At 53.7% G+C, this 26,672-nt stretch overlaps 2 protein-coding genes across 4 annotated transcripts in view; one reads left to right on the top strand and one right to left on the bottom strand.

The window, feature by feature from the left end:
• Positions 1 to 26,672, bottom strand: part of KCNIP1 (potassium voltage-gated channel interacting protein 1) — a 239,932-nt gene that overhangs the window by 197,890 nt on the left and 15,370 nt on the right. The window lies entirely within an intron of this gene.
• Positions 16,324 to 25,268, top strand: KCNMB1 (potassium calcium-activated channel subfamily M regulatory beta subunit 1). 3 transcript variants are annotated; one of them, XM_090288569.1, is made up of 4 exons: positions 16,324 to 16,353; positions 18,537 to 18,693; positions 19,869 to 20,040; positions 24,727 to 25,268. In XM_090288569.1, the coding sequence occupies exons 2-4, from the start codon at positions 18,539 to 18,541 to the stop codon at positions 24,994 to 24,996; spliced, it is 597 nt and encodes a 198-aa protein (XP_090144695.1). In that variant the 5' UTR covers positions 16,324 to 16,353; positions 18,537 to 18,538; the 3' UTR covers positions 24,997 to 25,268. The 3 variants fall into 3 exon arrangements, with proteins under 3 accessions (XP_090144695.1, XP_090144697.1, XP_090144696.1); XM_090288571.1 differs by lacking the exon at positions 24,727 to 25,268 and adding an exon at positions 21,182 to 22,621; XM_090288570.1 differs by lacking the exon at positions 16,324 to 16,353 and adding an exon at positions 17,434 to 17,452.

Raw genomic sequence — 26,672 nt, 5'->3', positions numbered from 1 at the left:
AATGCTCTGTACCTCTCTGTCCAAAGCGATGTGGCCCCGGGCAAGGCGTCCAGGCCAGGAAAGGAGAGCTGAGGCCAACAGGGGGCGCCTCTAGATGGAGAGCAATGCAGAGGCTGGGGATGAGGGGTCTCTGCAGCCAGACAGGCCTGGGAGGGGGTCCCCAACGTTGCCCTGGATGAGCTGGGAGACTCGGAGCCTCCCCTTCCTCATCTGTAAAATAATAATCACATCCCTGCCTCTCAGGGTTTGTAAATGTTAAGTGGAATAACTTGGTGCATTTAGCATACACAGAGCCCTCAACAGAGGCGACGTCCCCTTGAAACTGGACTTCAGCTACCAGGCCATCCCGAGGTGGTGGAGGTGCCATGTTAAAATGGAGAGAGTGATCCCTTCCTCACAGGTTGTTGTGAGGATCTAATTACAGAATTCAGGTGAAGAGCTTAATGGTCTTTAAGGTGGTCCCTGTGAATGGTGACTCACTGTCTGATCCTGGGGGCGCTTTAGGGTGACTCACTGCGATCCTATTTCCTAAAATGTACACTTGCCAGCTTCAGATCTGATACAGATGAGTGCAGGGAGGGTGTGGGGGATAGGAAGGGTGGTTATGGAAAAATCCTGACCTTTAGTTCTATCTGATTCTTTCTCCATGAGTCCAGACGGTCAGACGGCCCTCCTTTCAAAGAGGAGCCAGCAGCCTGCATTTATCTATGGAAATATCAGCTTTTGAAAAATGGCTTAATTTGGAGAAAAAAAAATAAAAATCACTGTTGAGGTCAAACAAAAGTCCACTGCGAGATGGAATCTTCCCTCCGGGGCCTCGGCCTCTGAGAAGAGAGTTGGGATGCCTGGAGAAGCGAGTAGCGCCAGGAGCCCAGAAAGTTGGGGAGAAATGGGAGAAAAAAAAGAGGGACTAATCTCCTTCCGTTCAGAAAGATGCTGAGGATGTGGGTGCTGCAGGGTAGGTGGCAGAGCCTTGGCTGGTGTGATGGTTAATTTCATGAGCCACCGAGCAAGCAGTGGGCATTATCCAATCTGTTTGGGGCCCGGACAGAACAAAAAGGCAGAGGGAGGGCGAATGAGTTTGCTCTGTTTGCTTGAGCTGAGACACCCGCTTCTCCTGCCTGGTGCTCCTGGTTCTTGGGCTCTCAGACTCCTATTGGGACTAGCACCATGGGCCCCCGAATCTTAGGTCTTGGACTTGCACTGACTTACATCTCCCCTTTCCTGGGTCCCCAGTCTGCAGGTGGCAGATGGAGGGACTTCTCGGCTTCCATGATCATGCGAGCCAATTCCTATAATAAATGTCCTTTTTTACATCTACCATTCTGTCTGCACACACACACACACACACACACATATTGCTTCCTCTTCTCCGGACCGCTGACTCATACTAGCAATAGTGGGAACCTGGCTTCCCATGAATCGGGTCTCTGGGGAGCCCAGCTTCAGCAGACTCAATGCCCTCATGGACCCCAAATGATGGAGCCTTGAACTTCCAGGGCCCCGGGGGCTTGCACAGCAGGGGTCTCAGCTGTGAGCAGGCCTCTTGGATTGGAGCCCTTTCTGTTTTCTCAATGAGAGAAAGGAGAGGTATATAACTAGAAAAGAGATTTTGCATCAACCCAGAGTCTAATACTTGGTTTCCAGAACAAACGAATCGATGGGTATTTCTTCCGCTACCAAATGCACAGAGCGTAAGGCCCACACGGTCCTTACTTGCTTTACCAACACCTGCTGAATAAATGGAAAAACCGGCGCCGGGTGACAGGCAGTGGCCCTGGGACTGGCAGTGGCCGGCCCGGGAAGACAGCAGTGATGCTGTAAGTGTTAACGCTCTCTTCAGTTCACAACCCAAGTGCCTGTAGAACGAGGCCACTCTTGGCAGGCCCCCTCATTGGAACCCGTTCCTCTAATTCGGAGGCTGGAGGTTGGACCTGCTTTGCCAGCATCTGCTGGTGGAATGAGCCAGGAGACTGGCCTGCGGGGGGAGAGGGACCTTTAGCGAGATGGCCCCTTTCCTCTCCTCCCACCAGTGGGACAGGTTCTGCCTGGACATGAGCAAATTCTGGGAAGCAGGAGGCAGGCTGGCGCCTCCCCTCTGGGACTAGTGAAGACGCCAGTTAAAGGAAGGGCTGAGATCCAGTAATGACACAGCACCAGTGGTAATGATAACGGCTACAGCTACTATTGCTGGGTCACTTGTATACCAGAAACGACACCTCCCCTCCCATAATCCACCTGGCAACTCTTCTCTGGCTCAGTCCTTCGCTGCTCCCTGACAGGGAGCCGGGACTCCCAGCGCGAGCCTCTGGCACGGGTGAGCGTTTACAGAGTGCTTGCTCGGGCACAGGGCTGCCAAGGTGCTGGTCTCACAGGACTTCCCAGTCCTCAGGCAGAGACGATGGTTTTGGAAAGCCGCCAACACCAAACAATAATACGTGTTGCATTAGCCACACAGGGCATGATAGGAGCAAGGAAGTAACAATGTAATCTCCTTCAGGTGGAATAGTTGTCCTGGAGGGGACAAATGAATTGGGCTTTGAAGGGCGTGTAGGAGTGTGCCAACCAGGGCCAGAGGAAAGCAATGCTGGGCAAATAGAACAACTCAAATGAAAGCCTTCCAGGGAGGGAATAACAAGCGTTCCAATGTGCTGTTACCTGGGGCATAAGAATATGTGTCAGAAGGAGAAGAAAGGAAGTGACAGGAGGCTGGGGCTGGGCGGCAGCATGCCAAAGTTGGATTTCTGTCCTGTAGACGCGGGACTCACGGGGGGCTTTTAGCAAGGAGCGTGCCAGAGCTGCCTCAGCCCTCGGTTTTAAAATGGACCCTCCCGTGGCTGACGTGGCTGAAGGAACATGTATGTGGAGAGTCTGGGGCAAGGAAGGGAAGTCACCAGCACATGACCTTGGGCTCAGTGGAAGGCTTTTGGAAGATGACTCAAGCTACTGAGTGAATGATGGACTGAGGGGGCGAGAACGGAGGCCGGGAGGCCAGAGGAGGCCGTTACAGTGACCAGGTGAGACATGATGAGGGCTTGGACTAGGCTGCTGGCCCAGGAATTGGAGTTCAGATCATCATCACCCTGCCCGAGCCCAAAGGATTCCCTGGTTCCGAGTCCTGCCCTGCCCTTCATTGGTCTCACCATTGCCACATGCATGAGGTGTGTGGCGTTTGGAGGGGTGATGTGTCTTTTGTCCTCAGACAGCCTTGTGTGATATGCTGAGGCTCAGACAGACCTGGGTTCACGTACAAGCCCCGTTACTTACTAGGGAGCCCTGGGCAGGTTCCTTCATTTCCATAGGCCTCAGTACCCCCACCTACGAAACGGGAATGTCGCCACCTTGTGGTTGAGGATGAAACATGAAAACGCCGGCGCGACGGCACACACAACGCAGACCCCTGATAAGCTTGGGCCTCATCCCTGCCTCTCCTTCCACATCCCGCTTCTCCTGACCGGCACAGGGTAAAAAGGGGGGGGGGGGACCCAAAGGGCCTGTCGGAAGAGTCTCCTTGAAGTGAAAATGTCAGCAGCAGAAGGAAAGGAGCCGAGTGTTGCTGACAGCGTGATGGCAGTGAATGATTTATGTCCAGCGCAATGGTTACATAAGCAGCTGTTACATTTTAAAAGCATCATGCAAACAATATGAAACATTCATTTAAGTGGTTCTGCACTGTGGGGAATTTGATTTAATCAGCCTTTATTTCCGTTCTCATTAGAATGAAGTCTGGCAACTCTGGCATAGACAGCACTACCTCCATTCGGTAGCTTCCAGCTACTGAAAGCAAATATTTCTACTGTTCCACAATTAAACATTTATACACACCCGGCTCCCCATCTGGCCTGTGGATGGGGTGGGGGGAGATACAGTGAAGTTATGCTATGACTGTGTCACACAGAATAAAGCAAGAAACACCCCCACATGTAGCAGAATGAATAAACCATGCCAAGGGCCCGTTTACAAATGAGCAAGTTCACAGATTCCTAGCATTTGTCTGACCCGCTGGAGCTACAGGTTACCCGAGGGTCCTCAGGGTGGGCTTTTAATCTTTGCTCTTCTGGCCCCAGTGGATACTTGATTTTTGTTTTTAATTTTGAGACTGTCACAACTTGCAAACCATGGACAATGCTAAGACGATTCTCTTAAGATGATAGAGTTTACTGGAAATTCCATCAGCACTTTCATAAATCATGTCACCAAATTCAAGATCAGGGGACCCCTGGGGGGCATGAGGAGGGGTACACTGGGGGGTTTTACTGTCTTGGCAATGCTTTATTTCTTAAGCTGGGTGGTGGCACATGGATATCGTGTATAATTCTGTAGATCTTTTTGTATGTTTTCAATAATATAATATGAATGGAAAATGTAAAGAAAATTTGCTGAGTACTGGTGTCAAAAAACTGAAATTCCAGTCTCGGCTCTGCCACTGTCTTTGTGGACCTTGGGGTTTGTCTCCTGCCTCTTCTGGGCCGTGATTTCCCTATCAGTTACAAAAAACAGAGTTGGACTAGAGCAGTGTTTCCTAAAGCGTGTTCCCTGGAACACTTCCAAGTGACGTCCCTTTAAAATAAAGGATTCCACCACTCAGTAATTCTGGGGAATTCTGTGTACTCACTGCCCTCTGGGAAAGTCAGAAAATTAAAGGTTCTGAAAAGTCCTATGGCACAGAAGTCTGTTTTGGTAAATGTCTACTAACACCATGAAGCACCAGCATTCTGTAAAAATCTCTTTGAGAGCTGTTCTTCTGGATTATCCCAAAGAATTCTAGAGTCTGTAAGTCAACAAGTGAGGCTGGCTTCCTGCCTCTGAATGGCACATTCTCTAACCCTCCCTGGAACGGAGGAGGCGGACATCCCAGCCCACTTCTTCCCTCCGGCTGAGCACCCATTCTCCCTCCTCTCCCTGAGCCAGTCACTGGGATTCCTGGACGTGTAGCTTTTCCTTCTCCTTGGCTCCCCGCCCTAGAAGTATAAATTGCTGAGATTTTCCATTGCTAAGTAGGAGATGACAAAGCTGAGGACCAGAGAGGTTGTGCTACTGAGACATGGTCACACAGCCAGGGGTGGCAGGCTAAGACTGGAAGCAAGCTCCCGTTCTCACCTTCTTCTTTGCTTTGGGTCCTGTCTGCATTCCACACCGAGCTGCAGTGTAAGCACGGATGCCCCTGCATGCTCTCATGATGCTGTTTGCCTTTCTTATTACTGTTTTTCTAGGGTTGTTTTTCATGTCTCCCTTGAGAAGACTGTATCCCCTTAAAGGCAGAAGCCGCGTCTCTGTCTGCACAAAGCCCAGCACTGAATCAAGAACAGTGCTGAGAACAGGCTCAATGCCCCCGCAGCGAGCACCCCACCTGCCAAGCCATCTCAGCCCCAGTACCCCTGCCTTGGATGAGGTAGGGGCATCATTTTATTCACACAAAGCATGTTCAAAGTCCCCCTCCACCGTGGGGAAGCTCAGAAGTCTAGACTCACATCAGCCCCCATTACAGATCCCCAGTCAAGGATTCACTTTGGAAAAAACATTGGCTAACTGGAATCCTTGCATAACCCCACCCAGCGTCAGTGTGAAACGTACAGCAGGAAGAAACCGATTTTTACCAAGGATTAAAAGAGAGGCTGTGTAATTTCTCACATGGGCGCCACACCGTAAAACTGGTGTGAGAGGAAGGAATTCTGCCTTTTGCAAAGGCTGTGATAAGCTGCATTCTGAAAACCAGCATCGTTTTCTGCTAAGTCTTCTCTGTGATTAGGAAACAAGAGCGAACCATGATCAAGGTTTGCTAAGAGCGTGTCTTCAGTGTGCTCTGTGGGGACCAACTCAGTCACAAAAGCCCCTCCCAGCATGGTCTCCCTCTTGGGGAGCTAACCCTGAACCTGATCGCCGGGTTACCCCAGATGCCGCTGGTTTTGTTGGAGGTGGTTGTCTAGGAGCATCGTCCACTAGATGGCAGCGCGCCTGCCACCTGCTCTCCCAGGGCCTGCCCCTCAGACCCGGCGGCACTTGTGCTGAGGCAGCCAGCCCCCAGCCATGCGCAGCTGGTACAAACTGACAGACGCCGTAGGGGTAAAACGGTCACCCATTTTACGGACTTCATAGCGAGGAAAAAAATGTACACTCACTCATGGATCACTGGTTTCTATTGGCTACATGTTGAAATAATACTATTTTGGATCTATTGGCTTAAATAAAATACAATATTAAAACTGATTTCACCTGTTTCCATTTCCTTTTTAATGTGGTTACTAGAAAATTTTAAATTTCATACCTGGTATTATTTTTCTGTGGGCCAGAGAAGAGAGAACGAAGCAGGCGGGAAGGGGGCGGTAGGCTGCTGGGCAGACCCAGGCAGGTGAGGGCCCACACAGAGTGAAAGGCACGTGGGCTTTGGCCAGAGGCCCCTGGGCTTGAACTATGGCTTCCCCGTTCATTCTGGTAGAATGACTTAACCGTTCTGAGCACTGGTAACCAGTGTTACCTTCTCATGTGGGCGCTGGGAGGGTTGGCTATGGGACAGCCACATGCCAGTTACTCGGGCCTGTGTCCCCATGCAGTTATGAGCCGCACCTTCGTCAGTCTCAGTTACAGCGGTGACGTATACGTCCCGTTCCCATCCCCACCCCCCAGTTCAATGAGGTCACGCATACTGAGCACTGGCATGTGCACAATTTTATATATAAAAGGATCCCAACTCAGAGATGAGAGACAGTGACTTTCTCTTCTATAACTGCACGTAATTTCTCGCTCCAAGCTCCACTTCTCCTTGAAGCAGAAAACCCCAACCTCATCATTTTCAGGTAAGTTCAGTAATTTCAGAATTACACGTAAACCCAGAGCTCTATCCGTCTCCTTCCTTCTTCCAAGGGTAGCATCCAAGTTGGGGGTGGTCAGGCAGAGTGACAGCATTGGGCAGGGAGGGATACGGGCCATTTACTTTCTCCCCCCAGCTTTGTTCTTCCGCCTTCTTGGTCACAGCCCCCATGGCTGATGACGTTGTGGCCCTGCCATGGTCCACAGCTCCCCGTCTGCTGTGGCACCGCCGGACCTCTCTGGGGTCTCTGCACCCACACCCTCCTGGGGACCGGCTGGGATTTGCCTTTGCGGAGATAGGCCATGGAGCCTGCTGCGGCTGGGCCCTGCTTCCTCCCATCACTCACACGTCGCTATACCTCAGAGCCAGACACCCATTCATTCAGTAACCACAAGGACGCTGTACCTGCTCTGGCCCCCCCGGACCTTCGGCTGAGCTCATGGGTAGAGAGACCAACAAAAAAGGCCACTGGACTCAAGGACGTCATAGTCTTAACCAGGACACACACCCAGATTACAAATGGAAATGACCCCTTCCAGGAAAGGCATGCAGACATAGGGCTACAGGATGGGAGAGGAGGAGATGGGCCCTTGTGGGATGAAGGCCAAGGTGGGGACACGTGTGGACAAGATGATACTGAGGAGTCCCTGGAGAACACCTGGAAAAGAGGGGGACAGTGGTGCAGCAGAGGCCCCGGCGTGAGCAAAGGCCTGTGGACAGGGTGGCGTTTCTGTATAAGGACTCAATGGTCCTTCATACGAAGTTCATTTAAAGAGAAGGTTGTTAATGGTGGGGTGGGTGAGAAACCACGCTGAAAAGAATTTTCAAAGGCTCTGGATAGAAGGCTGGGGACTTTGCGCTTGGTCCCATTGGCACTGGTTTGGGAGTAGGGGAGTGGATAGGATCGGAACTGTATCTCAAGGACCCTTTGTTGGAAGTCACACATAACACAGCCCACAGGTGGGGAGGCCGATGGGGAGGAGACAGGAGGCAATAGGAACTGTCGGGAGGCCTGGATGTGGGGGTGGGGATGGGAATGGAACAATGGTACGAAGGGGTGTTTGAAAAAGACATTGTTGGGGTTGATTTCGTAGCCTCGGGGCATGGATGGGTTGTGACGGGCAGGAGCTGGAGACAGAGATAATTCTGAGGTTTGGATAGATGGGGAATGGAAGGTGGTACTCCCGGAAAAGAAGAAAGAATTTAGTGTGGGAATCAACTTTAACGTCCTGTTATGGGCCTAGTGAGTTTTAGGAGTCCCCTGGTTGTCCAAATGAAGATGCCCAGTAGGCAAGACCAGACACCAGGATATAAGGTCAAGTTGGACAGGTCAGTTTGAGAAACATCTTCTTTCAGAGAATTGGGACTGAAAGAAAGAAGAAGCAAATAGGCTGAATGTGTATCAGTGAGATTCACAACTGGGGACAGGTGTCACACCGCATCTGGGTAATTTGGGGAGGGTCTATTCACAAAAGGACTGGGGAGAGTGGTGTCAAAGGGGCGTAGAGGAAACGCAGGGAGGGATGGGGACTGGGGCTAAGGGGCAGAACTCTTGCCCTCCCTATGTCGGGAAGGGGAGGTCACCAGAACCCAGGAAACGACAGGGGCTGGACAGCCGGCCACCTTGAAAGGGACCTTCTGTCCAGGCAACCTCAGAGAGGGAACCAGCTGAATGTGCACCCTGACCTCACGCTCGCTCCTCCTGTGATACCTGCGTCACCTCCCCATTGGCTGAAGAGTGGATCCTGGGAGACAGAAGAAGGTTCTGACAAAGCCACTGTCGCCCTGATTGTCGGGGAAGAACATGCTCACTAATTCCTCAGGAGAGGATGATTTACGTCTGTTTATTCTTTTATCCAATAACCTTTATTGGGTTTCTTCCTTATTACAAATGTAGTACATGCTCATTGTAGGACAATTAGACACTAGACCAGCAAAAGGAAGAAACTGAAAATTGTTCAGAATCCCACTGATTGGACAAAATCGCTGTTTATGAGCATGCAGTTTTCTTCAGGCCTTTTTAGTGCAGCTGCCTCTCTGTGTGGGTCCGGACGGCCGGACACCCCACTGAGCAGCTCCTCTTATGTGGCGGCTCCCCCCTTTAAACAGCCCTCCTCCACGATGCTGTGTTCTCTGCCCAATCAAGGCCTCGGCGCCGTAGCTCCGCATTTACACCTCTCTGAGCCTCAGCCTTGTCCTCATCATCACGCTGGCCCCCTGACAGGGCCAGAGGGCCACACCGAGCCAACGCTCCAGCCCCGCACAGGCCCATGGACACCGCGGTCAGTTAGCATCCCCTCCCCACTGGCCACGCAGTGTGTCCATGTGCCCTTGAGGAAAGCCCCGAGCCAGCTCTGTTCCCCTCGGAACCACCAGCGCCCGTTGGGGTCTGGAACAGGGACGATGCTTAATGATCGGTCCCCGGGTGCATGTTGGCTGTGACAGTAAGTCTGATAAACAGAATAGTCTGTGATCCCAGGAACACAGCCCAAAAAGCCCCCTCATAGGGCATGAGTACACCTAACAAGGCCCAACTCGGGAGTGAACACGCCTCGGTTTGGGCCCTGATTCATGGCCCCCCACCCGTACCCCACCCAGGCACCTCTACGCAGCTGTGGACAGCCCACCCCAACGTCCGTCCGACAGATTCACTGCAGTTCATTCAACCTCCGCTGGGTTCTATCTTTTTATCCTTATTCGAATCATGTATATTTCCCCAGCATAATTTAATGCACTCTCTTCCTCCAAAACCAGAGCACGCTGCCCAAAGAGACATGGGCCACAGTGTGCATTTATAGCATCCTTATTAACCCCGCCCTGACCTCTGGGCTCAGCACGCAGTCTAGAGAAACAACTTCTGTTCCCTTTCCACAGGGCCTATTAAAATACCTTTCTTTAAAAAAGAAGCACCAGCTTTCCTTTTCCATTTCTGGGTGGGGGAAGGACGTGCAGGTGCCCCAGTGTTGTGTCTGCAATGCCCTGTGTGAAGGACCTGGGGGACCTGCACAGGCCAGGCTGACAAGGCAGGATGGCTGGTGGGGGTTCACGGGCCCCTGGTGGCTTTTCCTGGCCTTCTGGTGGTTATAATGGAGTTTAGAACAAAAAAAATGCAAAATTGGATAATACTGTGGATTCAAATTTGGCCATCAGCAAAACAGTCCTTGGAAAAGTGCTGGTTGGGTACTGTAGCTGACCTCTCGGATACTCACTCCAAGCCTCTGCGCATCTCCTGTGCCTTAGGCACCGTTCTCAGGGCTTTCTGGGTAGTCACCCCACAGACCCTCAAAACAATACATCCACCCACAAGCACACACCCTGGACTGTCCAGGAGGGAGAAATGTGCTGTTACTGAATAAAGTCATTAAAAGCTTGTTAAAGCTTGAAGCTGTTGCAACAGTTAAACCACCTGGGCTAATGCACCCCCTTCTCAGGGTTATTACGTAGATTAAATGAGTGTAGCAGTTTGAATGGTGCACCGCCTGCCCCCGCCCCCTATATACATGTCCACGTCCAAATTCCCAGAGCCCATGCACATGGCCTTATGTGAACAAAGGAGCTTTGCAGACGTCAGTAAGTTAAGGATCTTGAGATCACCCCGAGTGGATCCTGAGTGCAACAATGATTGTCTTCCTAAGACAGAAGAGGAGAAGGGACATGAGACAGAGGAAGCCTCAAGCCAAGGAGCACCTGGCGCCCCCAGAAGCTGGGAGAGACGAGGAGCGATCCTCCTCTCGGGCCTCCGTAGGGGACACTGCCCTGCTGACCCCCTGAGTTGGGACTTCTGAACTCCTGAGCTGTGATAGAATCAACTTTGGTTGCTCTAAGCCCCCCAGTTTGTGGCAATTTGTCACGGCAGCCCTAGAAACTAACGCAGTGAGGTAAGTGCAGGGACTGGCATGGTGTCTGGCGTGGAGAAAACTCTCCATAAATGGTGACTTAGAAAAACAACAAAACCCAGCTCCTGAATGCCTCCACGGTTCCCTCCCTAGAGGCAGGGTCTTCCGGGAGATTCTGTCCCCTGAGAGCAGACACAGTTCAAACCTATGCTGTTAACTCCTAGACAAGGTTCTAGGAAGCTTGTAACAGTCTTTGCTCTGAGAGTGAATGCAGACCTTGAACTTTGCAGGAGCGATCTTATTATTTATGGATGACAGACAACATTTTCACTACTGTGTGTCAAAAGGGAATAAGAAAACCTCTGTCTGGCTTTTTGAGTGTCTGCAGGAAGCAGCTGCTGGGGCCGCCGGCCCTGGGGCAGCCCAAACACCAGCCTCAGGTGCAAGGGCAGCTTCCCTCCGGGATCCTGGCTCAGAGTGAGCCCCTCCCCAGGCCGAGGCGCAGAGGGTGTTCCGAGAGTCCCCCAGGACCTGCTTGAGATGGGCTGTGACGTAACGAACAACAAGGCAATGCCAGGCAATGAAGTGGCTACCACCTTGTGGCTCGCTGATGTCCAAAAGGTGACCACCAGCCACACGTGGCTCCTTAAGTTTAAATGAATTAAAATTAGATAAAATTAACAATTCAGCTCTCTGCTCACCCCAGTCACTTTTCAAGTGCTCAACAGCCACGCGCTGTTAGTGGCTACGGCATTGGACGGTGGCTCGAAGTGGTATAGCTGGACATGGCTCCTTCCCCTCGTCCCTCGGCCCTATGTGGCCAGCCCTCAGGGAACAGTCTCTGGGCTTCCCTGTCCCCCCGTCCCTGTCCACACCTTTGTCTGTGATTCCTAAAACCTCTTCACATTTCCCAGTTTCTGTGCATGCTCCGCAGTCATGCTGGAAAACCAGTCCTCCGAAAAGCAAAAGCGCCGATTTGCAGTGTATTAGATTGCCATGGTATAAACACTCCCACCATGGCGGATTTCCAGCTCCCAGGGGCTTAACAACAGGCCGGGCGAAGGGTCTCACGGAGCCAGAACGAGCCAGGTCCGGCACAGCGTGCCCCGCCCCTGCTGCCGCTGCCGAAAGTGATGAGGCAGGCTCCCTTCCTGGGGGGCCAGTGCCCAGGCCCACAGTGTCACTGTGAGCCCTCCGTCTCATCCCCCTTCCCCCCCCCTCCCCCAGAGCCAGGTGAAGCCGATGCGGGAAGAACCACGTTGTCACCTGGGCCGCAAAGTGGCACTGCCGATGCTCCAATTCCCACAGGCTGTCCCGGAAAGGAGTTCTCTCGGCTCCCACCTACCGTTCTCTGTCTCTCTCTTTCCAAGGCTAGAATCAGACTCGGTCAGGGCTAAAACATCGAAACCTGCGACCTTCTTCCACTTCTACGGCCCTCTCATCTCTGTCCGTAGGATCTGGTCCCTAACTTGCATCCTTAAAGGTCCAGTCTCCCTCGTACCTGTCAGTTCATGAGAAATGATACCGGGCGCGGTGAGGGTGGCGGCGGAGGTGGAACCAACAGATCCACTGACCAGCAGGGGCAACTCTGGGGTCCCCTCAACAAGCACCGTTGCTAAATAGCCAACAACATAGCTTCGATCAAATATACTATGGTTCGCCCATATAATGGAATACTGTACAACCTTTTAAAAAATGTTTTACAGTCTGGGAAAACAGCTACAATATTCCGTTACAATAAAAAGCACATGATTTCTTTCCGGGTGTGCCCTACAGCATCAATGAACCTTGAGGACGTTATGGCAAGTGAAGTAAGCCAGACACAAAAGGACAAATACTGTTTGGTTCCGTTTCTATGAGGCGTCTGACCCAGTCCGACTCATACACAGACAGGAAGTAGAATGGTGGAGCCAGGGGCTGGGGGCAGGGGGGGATGGGGAGTCGTTCAGCGGGTGGAGAGTTTCAGTTCTGCCGTATGAGAAAGTTCTAGAGAGCTGCTGAACCACAATGCAAATCTGGTTAACACTACCGAACTGCACACTTGAAAATAGTTAAGGCGGTGGAAAAATATTTTTTTTTGAAGCAAGAGATTTCTTTTTCTCAAATGAAACAATTATAAAACCCAAGATTCTCCATTTATTCCTTCAGGTGTTAGTTGTGTGACTGTGAACAGCTCTTGCCGCAGATCTCCGGAGCTCACCCTCCAGTGGGGAGCCCAGTTCATGGGGAACGGCGCATGAATAAATGTAAACCTACAGAGGCGCGTGAATAAATGTAAACCTACAGAGGGGGGAACTGCTCACAAGGAACCACCCACTGTGCTCTGAGCCTGTGACATCAGGGCACTGGCCTGGCCGAGGGGCCAGGAGGGGAGGGGAGGACCCCAGGACCGAGTCCCTAGCTGGTGGGGCAGAGGGGTGTGCCTGCTGGAGGGAGAGAAGCCTGCATTCTTTTAGGAGGGTTGGGAAGGACGCTCACCCCCACCCCTTTGCCAGCCAGGCCCTCCAAGTGGCGGGGTTATCTTTGTGCCTCATTCTGTCCCTGCGCGCCTCTCATGCCCGGCTTTTCCACGGTGAGCTGGGCGGACTCTGCAGGAGGAAAAGATGTGAAGAAACGACCTCACTGCCCACGTGGACAGCAGAGCTCTTCATTTATTTATGCTCCTCCTTGTTTCAAGGAAAACTTCACGCTGCTTACAATGACGTGCGCGTTATAGCAGGCTGAAAGACCTTGTCGCTAAGCGAAGGGGAGCTATGGCTTTAAGAATCACAGGAGAAAGCAGGCAGGTATCCCTTCACTCGCAGGGGGCAACCTCGTCCTGTTCCCGTCTTGCCATTTAATCCCAATGTTGACATTTAGCAGTCCTGTTTTATGCTTTGTCCTCTCGGCTCTACTGAACAGTCTTTCACTGTGACTTCCTCCGCCCTTTATTACCCTCTCCTCCTTAAAGACAGCTTTGTAGTTTTTCTGTTGTGTCTTTTTTGCAGGTAGAAAAAAATGCATCCTTCCTTCCCCACAGGGAAGGGGCCACGCCTGGCCCACCTCAGCATGGTGACCTATTCCGAGCCTCCGCACAGTAGGTCCCCACATGTTTGTGGAGGACCAAGGGCCACTCACAGCCACTCCCCGTGGCACTCAGCCTATGAGACATCCTCCGCGGGGCTCAGGACACGCTTGCCAATTTGATTTATGGAACTTATTATCCCAAGTGGCGGCAGAGAATAGATATTGATTCAAAAGGGTTTAAATAAATAAGTGGGAGCACAATCCAGACAGGGTTGTGGACCGAGGAGAGGGGGCTTGTCGAGCAGCTGAAGCAGATGTCAGAGAGGAACGTGGGTCTTCTCGGAAACGGCGGGTGGGGGGGGTGGGGGCGGGGTACAGGGGTGGGCTGTGGGGTCTGCAAGCCCAGGTTCACATCCAGACCCCATCACATCACATGCCAGGGGCGTGGCTGGGGCAGAGAACAGAAGGAAGACAAGCTCTGGTGAGGGCTGTCGGGAGGAACGCACATGCATGTGCGTGCGTGTGTGCACGCGCATACGTGTGCATACTGGGAGACAGCACAGAGGGGCTGGCTGGTCTCTGCTCCATGGCGTCTGAGGCCCCAGTGTGGGGACGTGAAGGCTGGAGGCTGGACATTTGCAGGCTCCCCCACTCACGTCTGGGGGAGATGCTGGCTGCCGGCTGATCACTGAGCTGGGCCATGAGCTGGAACACCTCCATGTGGCCTCCTGGACTCTTCACAGGACAGAGGCTGGCTCCCCGGGAAGAGTCCCAGAGACAGTGCCCAGTGACAGCTGTACCCCCGTCTATGACTTAGCCTTGGAAACCCTGGTGGCGCCGCGTCTGCTGCATCCTATCAGCTAAGGTGCAATAGAGCCCTGCTGGGGCCGAAGGGCAAGGACACAGGCGCTGGGACCCCGGCTGCATCCACGTCCCCCACCCGCAAGGCCGGGGGCAGCGCTAGGCTCGGGCTCACTTCTTCGCAGCAGAAAAGCTTGCACCCCTCTCCCTCCCTGCCTGCTCCCAGCTCCCAAGGGGAAAGTACCTTGGGAAGAGCATGAACATTTGTTTGTAAATCCCAACCGTGGAACCCTTACGAACTCATTTAGTTGATGACGAGCAAGCAGCCCTTTGGTCCCACTTCCCAAGGCCTTCTGTGGCTCCATGCTCACCCTCAGGGAGCACGAGGGAGGACTGGCATTTTTGCACTTTTCATGGGCCCCAGAAGGACTCTTCTGACTCCTGAATGGGCTGAGAACCATCCCTGGAAAACCTCTCCTCCGGGGCTTCATTCCAGGCCCGGTGCCCCTCATTGTCAATCTGCCTGCGAGGTCTAAGGCCTTAAGAGACCTCCTTTGCTAGCATGTTCATTAAATGGACAATTTACTCTCCAGTTAATATGATTCAATTAGTAAAGGTGGGGGACTTACGACTGGAGAGCGTCATGTCACAGCCCGCCGGGCTGGCTGCCTGACAGTGGCCGGGGCGGCAGTGAGGGAGGTGGCGGGACTCACCCAACAGGCTTGTCTAGGCTGCATCCACCTCCCTGGGGACTGGGGTCACTCAGGGTGACCCCCAGAACCTCGGGTGGCAGGTGACTGTAAACAGAGGTGAGCTTTTATGTCTTAGAGCAGGACTGGGCTCAGCAGAGACAGCCTGGGCTTTGCAACCCGGAAGGGCGGCTTTGAATCTGGCTCTGGCCCCGGGAGCGCGGGGGCGTGGACCAGGCCCTCCAGGGAGCCAAGGCTCAAGTCAGCTCCTTCGGGGCGAGGTGTTCTTCTCGCTGATGTTTAACCTTTACAATAATCACTGTACAGAGGAGACAGGGAAAAATCTAGAAGCAAGGTTTTGCCTGCAAATGCTGATGCTCACTCGTCTCATCCATAGGAACAAGCCTCTGCCACGACTCCGAACCAGACTTGGGCAGTCTCTGGGAGGCCGCCTGACGGGCGGGGCTGAACCTGCACCTGGCTGGCTAGAAGCCTCTGGGGCTATGACTGCTCCCTGCTTCTTCCTCGTTGGTTTTTAAAATGGAAGTTGCTTTTTCCCTGCCCCAAATCTCTACCATCTCTCATTCTCATCACTACCCTGAACAAAGTAAGGTTTGAAAACCCCAATAGCACAGATGAGAAAACTGAGGCTCAGAGAGGTGCCAGCACGTGTCCAGGGCCACACAGCACGCAAGTGCCAAAGGCAGGAGGGTTTGGCTGCTCCCGCGGGGATATGCCAACCCCCCCCCCCCCAGTGGCTGACACCCTCCCACCTCCAGCGTCAACTCCTCCTCCCTCCGCCATGTCAACAAAAGGAACACCATTTCTCATTCCTGCATCGCCGCCAGCTCAGAGAGACCGAGGCAAGAAGTGCTGCCAAACACAGCAGAACGGCCTTTCCTGGCTTTCAGGGCTGCTCTCTGTTGTTGTTTGAAACCTGTTTCCCAGGAGACTCTGGGCGATGCAGGTGCAGGGCCTGGGTAGCAGCTGCTGCCCCGACCTCGTCCTCCTCCTCGGGCTGGGTACCTGCTCCCAGCTTGTGTCCTGGGGCTGTGTGCTCAGACTTGACCATGTTTGGGCATCCAGGCTTATCTCAGATGGGGACGAAAGGCCGCTTCCCTGGAGACAGAGACGGGCTGGGAGCCCAAGCTTCCTCTGGAGCTCGGGCGGCCTGCCTCTTGTGGGGTGAAGGCTGCAGGGCGCAGGGGAGACTGTGAGTACCGGGTCCAGGGCTCTTGGGCCGGGCTTTATCCACAACCTGGGGCCGGAGGGGAGAGAAAAGAGCTCCGGGAGGGAAGGACCCCGGCAGTGGGAACTCCTTCCCCAAGGGGCTGTGCACCAGGATTCTGGGCTCCAGAGGGGCGGAGGTTGGTGTCCCTGAGGACCAGAACTGCTGGCAGCTGGCAGTCAGCTGGGAGGCGGGGGGCTCTGCGCCCTGGTCCTCCAGTCCCAGCTTCCAGGGCAGGCGGAGGGCTGAGCCCAGAGATCAGCCCGGGAAAACTTACTCCCGGTGACACTGCAGTGTCTCTGTTAGAGTGGAGGGGACCCCACTCCCGAACGAGGGAGAAAAAGTTGTCACTGGGAGTCCACCTGCCAGTCCTCTTGGAGGGAGTGACGGAGTGGTATCCTTGGTGCCTGACCCTGAGCTCTCCTCTTTAGGATGGGAAGGGGCGGGGAGGGGAGACAACAGGGGTGAGCTGACAATCGTAAAGGGTCTCGGATGGGACATTTGAAACAGCCAAGACTTAGGAGAGAAACCTAAGCAGAAAAGACAGCATTTTGCTAGGGATCCCTTTGGACCAGTGTCTTTCCTGAACACTCACTAGTTCACTAAAAAAATAACATGTGTAGCCCTGTCCAGGTGGCTGGGTTGGAGCCACAGGTTCTATCCCCAGTCAGGGCACACGCCTAGGTTGCAGGTTTGATGGTGTATGGGAGCCAACCAATCAATGTTTCTCTCATGTCAGTGTTTCTCTTTCTCTCTTTCCTTTCCTCTCTCTCTTAAAAAAATCAATAAACATATCCTCGGGTGAGGATTTAAAAAAAAATAACGTGTTTATTACCTTAAAGACCTGGCAGGGAAAACAAAGTTATTTCCGATCTCTGGCTAAAATGTCCTCTAACGCAGGGGATTACAGAGAAAGGGCCCCGTGGCCCTGGGATCTTGGCAGAAAGGAACTATGGTTACCTTAAACAAACAAAAACAACGAAGTCATTTATGCGAACTCTACAGGGCGACTCACAGAACAGATGGGAAACCACACAAGGGACAGAAGAAGCTGGGCAGCTCTGTGGCTCCAGGTGGCTCACAGGTGATGAGTCACGCCCCCGGGGGTGCACAGTGCACGCGGGGGGGAGGGCTGAACTGTGCACGGGGAGGTCAAGTCCCAGGAGGAAAATGAGGGGGCTGCTTCCAGAAGGAGGAGGAAAGGAGAAAGCTGCCAGCTACTTCCCTGCACCCGACTTTGGCGCCAGGTGGCTCAAGCCTCCAGATAGGACAGCAGTCGCTGAGGCCACCAAACACCTCCCACCCTCACCTGAAGAGGGTGGTGGCCCTCCCAGTGCCCTGACTGCGGCTGCCTCCTGGGTCCTCCACCCCCTGCCCCGGCCCAGCAGGCCCTGCTGTGGGGGTGTTGGGCAGAACTGCGAACTGTGCCCGAGTTTTCCAAGACAAGTGTCCTGGGAGAAAGTGCCCCCTGTTCTGCTTCTGCCTCCTAAGTCTCTTTGCTGTTGCTGCCTTAGCAAGTGACCATGAACGTGGCGCCTCCAACAACAGAAATGTACTGGCACAAAGTTCTGGGGGCCAGGAGCACCAACCCAGCAAGACGTTGGCGGGGCTAGAGTCACGGAGGCAGCAGGGCTGCGCGCCCTCCGGGGGCTGCCGGGGGCTCCCTGTGTTCCTGGCCTCCTCTGCGTCTGAGGGCTGCCCACGACCCACGGCACCGGGTGGCCTCCCTCTGTCCTCTGCCTCCCTGGTCCTGTTACCTTCTCTTCTTCCGTGTCCTAGTCTCTGTGTGCCTCCTTCTTAGAAGGACATGCGGGGTCTCCATGGATAACCCAGGGTAATCGCCCCTGGATCTCAAGAACCTTAATTTAAAGTCTATGCCAAGTAATAGTTACAGACTCCAGGGCTGAGAACATGGACACGTTGGGGGCTGTGACTGAGCCTATCACACAGTGTGACCTTGGGCAAGTCACTGTACCTCTCTGAGCCACAGGTCCTTCCTCTGTAGGATGGGGATGATGACACTCGCCTCTCAGAGCTGGAGGGAGGCGAAGGCCTCTGCAGCGGCGAAGCTCCATATACAAATAGAAGTGATGTTCATATTTGAGCACCCTCCCCTCTCACCTGTCTTCCTGTGCTGACCTCATGTCTATGTGTCTCTGTGGCCGTAGAAATGACGCTGTCCCTGGTGGACATGGGGAAGAAGCTGGTGATGGCCCAGAAGCGGGGGGAGACGCGAGCGCTTTGCCTGGGTGTGGCCATGGTGGTGTGCGCTGCCATCGCTTACTATATCCTGTGCACAACCATGCTGCCGCTCTACCAGAAAAGGTACCGATCCCGCCTGGCCTGTCCCCACCCTCCAGCTTCTCCATCTGGTCTGCGAGGAATTCTTCTCACCCTTCCGCTTGACCCTAACACCTGGCAGGAAGGTCTGGACGATCCTCATTCTTAGGGTCAAGGATTCTAGCTGCAGGGAGGGAAGGTCAGACTGGGCCCTGCCGGTCTGGAATGCTGGGGCTTGTAGGCAACAGACACAGGATGTCCTTTCTTTCCTCCAGTGTGAGTTTGATCCCAGGAAGAATCAGAGTCAGAATTTTGTAGCTCATCTGCACAGTTTGACCCCCTGCTGAAACCTTCCAGTCAGTGGGCATTTAGCCTCCTGTTGAATAACTCCAGTGACGGGGAGCTCACTACCTCACTGTGCATACCTACTTTCTGATAAGTAGGAAATCCATTCCCCTGGAGTTCTGTTCTGGAATCTCAGAGAATGTTTCATGCCCTTTCTCTCTGACATGTCAACCATGTGGGCTTTTAAAGGGGACGCTGAGAAGTCCCTGATTCAAGCTCTATTTGGAACAAACACACTTGGTTCTCTCAGCCTGTTCTGAGGATAAGGCTCAGACCCTTGCCTCTGGGCACGTTCCAGCAACTGCCAGCCCCTTGCCTGAAAAATGGGAGATGACTCCCAGCTGATTTGCTGCTGATGCGTCAATGAGTCTGTTAGCCGCTCTCTCCTGGGCCTGCATCAAACCAAAGCCTCCTTCAGCTATGCTTTTTAGGGGAAAGGGCACAGATTCTGAAGCCACCCAGACCAGACTTCAGGCCCTGGGTGGCCTTGGAAAAGTCACCTGACCCTTCTGAGTTTCTCTTCCGCTCTCTGCCAGGTGAAGGTGATGCGGACGCAGGTGCCCAGGTCCGGCTGCTCAGTGGGATGACGGCAGCTCGTTTTACAGCCGGCCCGGGTCTGGGCCCCATCCACCTCACAAACTGATTCACTTGTCCTGGGGTGTGACTCAGACAATGATGTCCGAGAGGCCCCCAGCGTTGACATTCTGAGTCTATGTCTCCTCCCCCGGGCCCAGGGACTCTGGGTCCTGCTCCCTTCCTGCTGGGTGCTTACAGTGTGATAAGCGGCCCAGCTCTGGGTCTCTCTAAAGGGGTTGGAACAGGGTGCTCTGTGCCACCCAGATTCTGAAACGTGTGTGTGTGTGTGATCTCTCCAGCGTGTGGACCCAGGAATCCACGTGCCACCTGATTGAGACCAAGATCACGGACCAGGAAGAGCTGGAGGGCAAGAAAGTGGCCCAGTACCCATGCCTCTGGGTCAACGTGTCTGCTGTGGGCCGCTGGGCTGTGCTGTACCACACGGAGGACACTTGGGACCAGAACCAGCAGGTACTAACCAGGGGGTGGGGTGGGAATGTCCCCTTCCCCCTGGCAGGTGTGTGGACCTGTCCCTAACTGGCTCCCTATCCCCTCTCTGGAGAGCGAGGCTGAGGAGGATGAACCCACTTGACCAGGGGCCATAGCTGGCCTGAGGACCTGGCAGACCTAGCTCTTCTGTGCTGGGATCGGACCGGCCTCAGTTCGAATCCCTGCTCTGCCACTAACTGGCTGTGTGACCTGGGGTGGCTGACTTAGCCCCTCTGTGCCTCTGTCTCCACCTTTCCTGAAGTGCTCTAATGAAGTCAGACACTGAAGACAACGTGACAAGATCCATGTCGAGTGGGCAGAGCGCACTGAAAAAGAAAGGGTCGCCCATTCTATAAAGCGAGTCAAATGAGAGGCCAGGTCCAGGGTTCACCACCCCCTGCCCTGCCCCACCGAGGGAAACTCCTGTGACCCCTCCATTCTAGGAAGCCAGCGGTCCAAGGCTGCAGCAAATATAACACTCAGCTTATTTCCTCATCACGGCCTCCTAGTACCTCCTGCCCCCAAAGCCACCACCGCGGCCCTTCCTAATGGAAATACAAGTTAGCCAATATCCATTTGCTCATGCGCTCACTCAGTCATCCAACAGTCACTGAGCACGTCCTTTGGACTCAAGAAGAGAAGGCTCATACGGGGAATAATGCCTGGTCGGGAGGGAGCAGTGCCCTAGAGAGGACTGGGTAAAACTGTGGGGCTACAGGAGGGAAGGGCACTTTCCAGCCAACAGAGAGGCAGGTGAGGGTCGCAGAAGGGCATCTGGGTTAGGCTTTTAACTACCAGGCAGGTGCTGGACCCACACTAACATGGAGGGGCATATGCATGGAGCGCAGAGCACAGAACAAGGCTGGAGGGGAGGGCTGGGCACACACGCATGCCAAGACCTGTGCAGACACTGACACATGATGGAGTGCAGCGGGGACAGGCTGCAGAGGTGAATGAAGGTGAGTTCCCAGGAGACCCCCGCTCTACCCAAGTGTGGAATGAAAATGTTATTTGTGTGTGTGTGTGTGGGGGGGGTGTTCTTGGTTCTTTGAGAGAGGCAGAACTTTAATGAAGAAAGCTACATGTTATACATATTAGTTTCCATATTTTAAAAAAATTACAGAAAAACACTTTACTGAAATTGTTTTTGCTGAAAAGACCGTCTTCAAGGGCTGTGCAAGAGATACAGCAAGTACAACGTAGTAGGAAAATAGAAGGGCATGTGGGATTCCGGCCTAAGACACAGACCCACGAGGGAGCCAGGGGAAAGCTGCCGTTGCACAAAGGATAGAGCTAAGCAGTTACGTTCCATCAGGATTCTTTTTTAGGCTTTAAAGTCCCGTATAAGGAAGGGAGTTGGGGGAAGGGCTAAGCTTATCTACAATCGCCCCTTCACCAAAACACACCCTGGTCCAAACACAGGACAAGTGGAGGTTAGTCCTGCCTACAGCGCAAAGGCCAAGGCCTTCTGGTCTCGGTATAGATGTTACAACCGGCTACATGGTTTTTAAAGAAACTCTTGATTCCACAAGGACTGGTCTCTCATCACCCTGAGCTCACTATGCATGAAATTCCTTTGCATTTGCATCAGAAGGAACAGTATCTCCAAATAATACTTATGGTGTGGGTTTCCACAGGGAGTGGGGATTGTAAACAACTCCTAACCACGCCCATCACTTCCTAGGAGAAGGTTCTACTGATTACTGGGGGTTTAAATTCAAGAAAACCATAAAGAAGGGACACACAGATGACACTGATGACATTCTGGCACTGTGCAAGCTATGTACCTGTCATCTCTGCCAAGGACTAGCAAACTATGGAATTAAAATGTGACCGGACAAGCGAAGTCTCCTTAGCACTGGCTGTGCATGAATGCCCCCAGCCACCCAAGGGACTTAACAAAACCAGGTTCCTACCCCTGACCAATGGATGTAGCATCTCTGGGTTCTCCAAGTGATCCTAAGGTTGCGAATTATTGCTCTGAGCAACTGAGATTCTCTACAGGGCTTGGGGCCCCGGGAGCAAGCTCAGAGAGGAGTGTGCCTGCCATGCAGAGACAGGGCAGAGGCCCGGGGCCCCAGCGAACACCCAGGACAAGGACTGGACCTGAAGCAAGATGGATGCTGACAGGTTTCAGTGGCAGATGGGATGGGAAGGGGCCGAGCGCCTGGGGGGACAGTGGGATCATTGACAGCGCCGGGGGTTGGGGGTCTTGGAGAAGTGGGTCTGGACAGTGAAAGGTGGCCTGACCCGTTCTGTCATCATAACGACAATGACTCAGCCCCACCAGATGGAGGAAGAGCCTCCAAACCCCCCGAATCAGCTCCCAGAAGGACTCCTGCCTCTTCCTGGCATTTGGTGGCCACTGATTTAGCCCAAGGAGCAAGAAGCACATTTTTAAAGACAGGTAGATGTGACCACGGGTGTGACAGGGACTGGGAGCAGGCTGGCTTGCAGGCTGCCTCCCCGATGCCATGGCTGCCAGCTCAGAGGAATGAGAGGCCAGATCATCCCCTAAGACAAGCTGTCAGCAGCATGTCTGGCCCTGGACAGACAGTGCTGGCTGGCAGCCACGACTGTTCTAGCTTCCCCCTCATCGCATCCAGGCATCACCAGGAGCAGCACTAACGGCAGGCTGCTGCGCGGGTGAAATGGGGGAAGTATCTTCGTGTTTTTGCCACTCAGCTGGGTCAAATGGCCAGCTGCCCCCTTATTTTCATTCAGCTCTGGGGTGCCAGGGGCCAGTACTGCAGGCCAAGTGGATGTCGTTTGAAAGGCCCCTCTTTAATAAGGGAAAGAGAAGCTACTGTTGCAATAGCATAGTTAACTCACAATATTATTATTATTAATAATAACAGCATCTCCCGTTTATTGAGCACTTACTATGCGCTGGGCTTTGTGCAAAATGTTTATATGCGTCACCTCTTTCAATCCGCATGACAATTCACCCAGGCAGGCACCTTCACAAACCCATTTCACAAGACTCAGAGCAGTTATGGCACTCGCCAAGGTCACGCAATTTGGAATTGGTAGTTGAACCCAGGCCTGCCTGGCTCCACAGCACACATGTTGCTCAGTAGGCTAGGCTACCCAAGGTCACTGTCAGAGGCACTGGGGATACTTGGGCTTACCCATCTCAGCTCAGGATTCTAAATCCACTTGCTAATGAGACCCTGCAGTGCCCAACAACTCTGAATGCCATATTCCTCAGGAGCCAGCTTCTCCTCAGCCTCAGCTACTCCCTGGCTGGCTGGTGACCTACTTCTGGATGCAGCTCCCTCAATTCCCAGGCTGTCAGAACTATGATGCAACCACCTTTTGTTGTGCAGGGCTAAGCACTGTCAGGGCAGGCAGCTTTGGGGGAGGGGCCTCATTCAAATCCAGGGAGTAGCTGAGGCCTGGAAAGAAGCTGGCTCAATAGTTTACCCATTTTGATCTTGGACCTAATGGCTCTAGTCCAGTGGTCTCAAACTTTTGAATATGAAGGGATCACCTGATGGCTGGGCCCCACCCTTGGTGATTCAGAGGGCCAGCCCTCCAGGTGGGCAGCTGGAAGAGCTGGGTGGGGAGCCGTGTCGATCCTGCAGAACATCTCTCACGGGGGCTCACATGCACAACATTCAGACCTCCCGGCACAGAACAGAGATGGAACCAGGGACTCTGCTTCGTGTCTCCTCTGCAGGGCTCTCCAGCTGGACCTCATCTGACGAGGCCAGAGGGTCCTCAGAACAGCAATCAGTGTCAGGGTTAAATGTGTACCATGCTCCGCCTGCGTGAACTCTTCTCGACACACCCTCTCTTTCCATTGAACCCCAGTGTCTCAGAGCAGCGTGCCAGCGTCTTTTGTTTGGCTCACACAAGCTTAGACCACAGAGGCTTTTCAATTTGAATTTTTGCCAATAGTTTAAAAAATGTGAGCATTCACATTACAATCTGGTTTTCTGGCTTTGCGTGAAATGTCGGCGTGAAATGTCGGAGGCCTGGCTACAAAGGTCTTCTGGATCCCATGGTGTCCCCAGTCCGAGTGGGGTGGTGACCACCAGTCTGCATGCGCCTGGCTGTCCCCAGTTCACCAGGCCCCACCACTCCCTGACAGTTCTCCCTGGCACGAGGGCAAGTTGTCCCCTTCACCTTATTCCCTCACCCACATCCCTCGTGGGCCTTCCCTGCATGAGCCCTGCAGGTAATTGTGCACTTGACCTTTGCCCTGAATCCAAATACAGAGCCCCCTGGGCCTGTGTCACTCACTGTCACTCACGGGTCTCATTAGACAGTTAAGCTTGGAGTCCTTCTTTTAATAACATCCTCCGGAAAAGATACTGCTTTTAACCCGTTTGAGAGATGAAGCTTGCAAGGCTCAGAAAGGGCAAGCAATTGGTCTCAAGTTCTACAGCAATGGAAGCAGAGCCCAGACTCTGGCTGGGCCCCCAGCGCCAGGTGTCACGTGTCCCCTGAGCAGCTCCAGGGCCACCATGCTCACAAGGACCCCATGAAGGGCCCCCTCTGGAACTGTGCCATGCACAGCCTGCCAGCTTCACCCAGTTCCGACTCCCCGCAGGGGCCGGACTCCGAAGCGGGCACTGTTCCGTGCCCCTGCCTGCTCCTCCTCTCTTGGTCCTCAGAGACAGGGACTTCCCACCCCCTGGTAGCTCTCGCTTCTTCCCACAGTGTTCCTACATCCCAGACAGCCTGGATAACTACCAGATGGCCCGGGCCGACGTGGAGGACGTCAGAGACAGATTCCATGAGCACCGGGTTTTCTACTGCTTCTCGACCACGCAGGAGAATGAGACCCGAGTCCTGTACCAGCGCCTCTACGGGCCGCAGACCCTCCTCTTCTCTCTCTTCTGGCCCACCTTCCTGCTGACGGGTGGCCTCCTCATTATTGCCATGGTGAAGGTCAACCAGTCCCTCTCCATCCTGGCGGCGCAGAAGTAGACCTGTCCACGCCACAATACTGCTCAGGTCACAGGGGACAGGGGGACGCTGCTGGGCTGTGCCCCATTCGTGTATCCATGCCTCTTCCCACTGCCTTCCCCCTCTCTCTGTCCCCGGCCCACCCTGTCTTCCATTGCATGTATGGCCTTGGTTAAGTCATTTTCTGTTCAAGAATGTACAATGGCTCCCTAGTGCCTTGGAGAGCGCAGCCCAGCCAGCTGCAGCTCTCCATTACCTGTCCCCACTCCACCAACTGCAACCCCCTCCGCCCCAGATGACAATGACATTGACCTCTGAGCTTTTGTCCTCACGGCTGGCTCAAAGACCTGCCTGTCCTGTCCGGGAAGCTGTCCTTGGCAAACCTTTGAATTTCATAATGAAAACAGCGGCTCCCATGTATAGAGCACACTTAGAATATCTCTTGTTTTTCCTTAGGACACTAAGCGCCATACCATTTTTATTCTAATGCTAACAAATATGTTAAAAATAAGGAGACTATAAGGAAATATACTAAAATACATCAAAACACTAACAGTGGGATGGTGGTTGATTTTAATTTTCTTCTTTCTTCCCTGTTTTATTTTTGGTATTTTCAACAAGAGGAAGGTTTGGTTTTGTTGTGTTTGTTTTTATGTAAGAAAAGCAACGGTAGATGTTATTTCAGGAAAAGTTTGGAAGGGTGAGCCCCCATCACCGAGCAGGTGGAAAAGTGGGCTGGGGTGGCCATGGACCCCGCCCAGAGAAGGCTTTCAAGAGGAAGCCATTGTAGGAACCCTGTGCGGGGCGGTGACCATGCAGATGGGGATTTACATCGCAAGGGGGCACTGGCCCTGCTGGGAAACCCTTCTCGGGGGTGGGGGGTGGGGGGCAGGGGCGAGAGGACAGAGTTGGAGGAAGCCGTCATCACCGCCGTTACTACCCCACGAGGCTCTCCGGGAACAGCAGCCCTCAAAGGGCGGTCCCTGGACCAGCCATGTCAGCCTTCTGCGGGCCTTGTGAGAAATGCACGTCCTCAGGCCCCGGCCCTAGCTAGTCACGGGGTGGCGTGGAGGCATCAGGCGGGGTCAGAGCAGGGGGCTGCAGGGGGCAGTGCCCTGGCCCCGTGCTTTCGGAATGGATACGTGACTACTGGGCAGGGCCAGTCCCCAGCGGAGTGCACAGTCAGGTTGGTGTCCTTGAAGTTCCTCCTGGAACTGTGTTTTCTGGACGCAGTCCCGGGTGTGAATCCCGGCTCTGCCTCTGCCAGACTGCATCTCTCTGATTCCAGCGCGTGGCCTCCCAAATACAGGACTTGGCCCAGCCCAGCTGATGGGCTCAGGGGCGCAGCTCCCAATCCCCCAGGGCCAGGTAAGGAGCAGCGTTGCCACCCTGGACCCCAGCGGTGCCCTCATGCAGGTCGGTGACCTGAGAGGTGGCCATCCAGAATGTGCACCGACAGCCGTCACTTCCAACCCGGGAGCCCTGGCACACCCCCATGCCCTCCAGGCTCTTACCCAACATTCCTTCCGCGGAGAGGCAGCCCACCATCCCCAGAGTCTGGCCTCCCACTCTCTTAAGAAAGTCCCAGTTGTATTGTCTTCCTGCGAGAAGTGGCCATTGGAGAAATTCGGTGAAAGGTACACAGGACCTCTTTGCATTATTCCCTACAACCACATGCGAGTCTGCAATTATCCCCC

This window comes from Furipterus horrens, unplaced genomic scaffold (assembly GCF_987537825.1).
Source record: "Furipterus horrens unplaced genomic scaffold, mFurHor1.1.pri manual_scaffold_10, whole genome shotgun sequence".
NCBI classification, from domain to species: domain Eukaryota; kingdom Metazoa; phylum Chordata; class Mammalia; order Chiroptera; family Furipteridae; genus Furipterus; species Furipterus horrens.
This window is presented reverse-complemented; position numbering and strand designations above follow the sequence as displayed.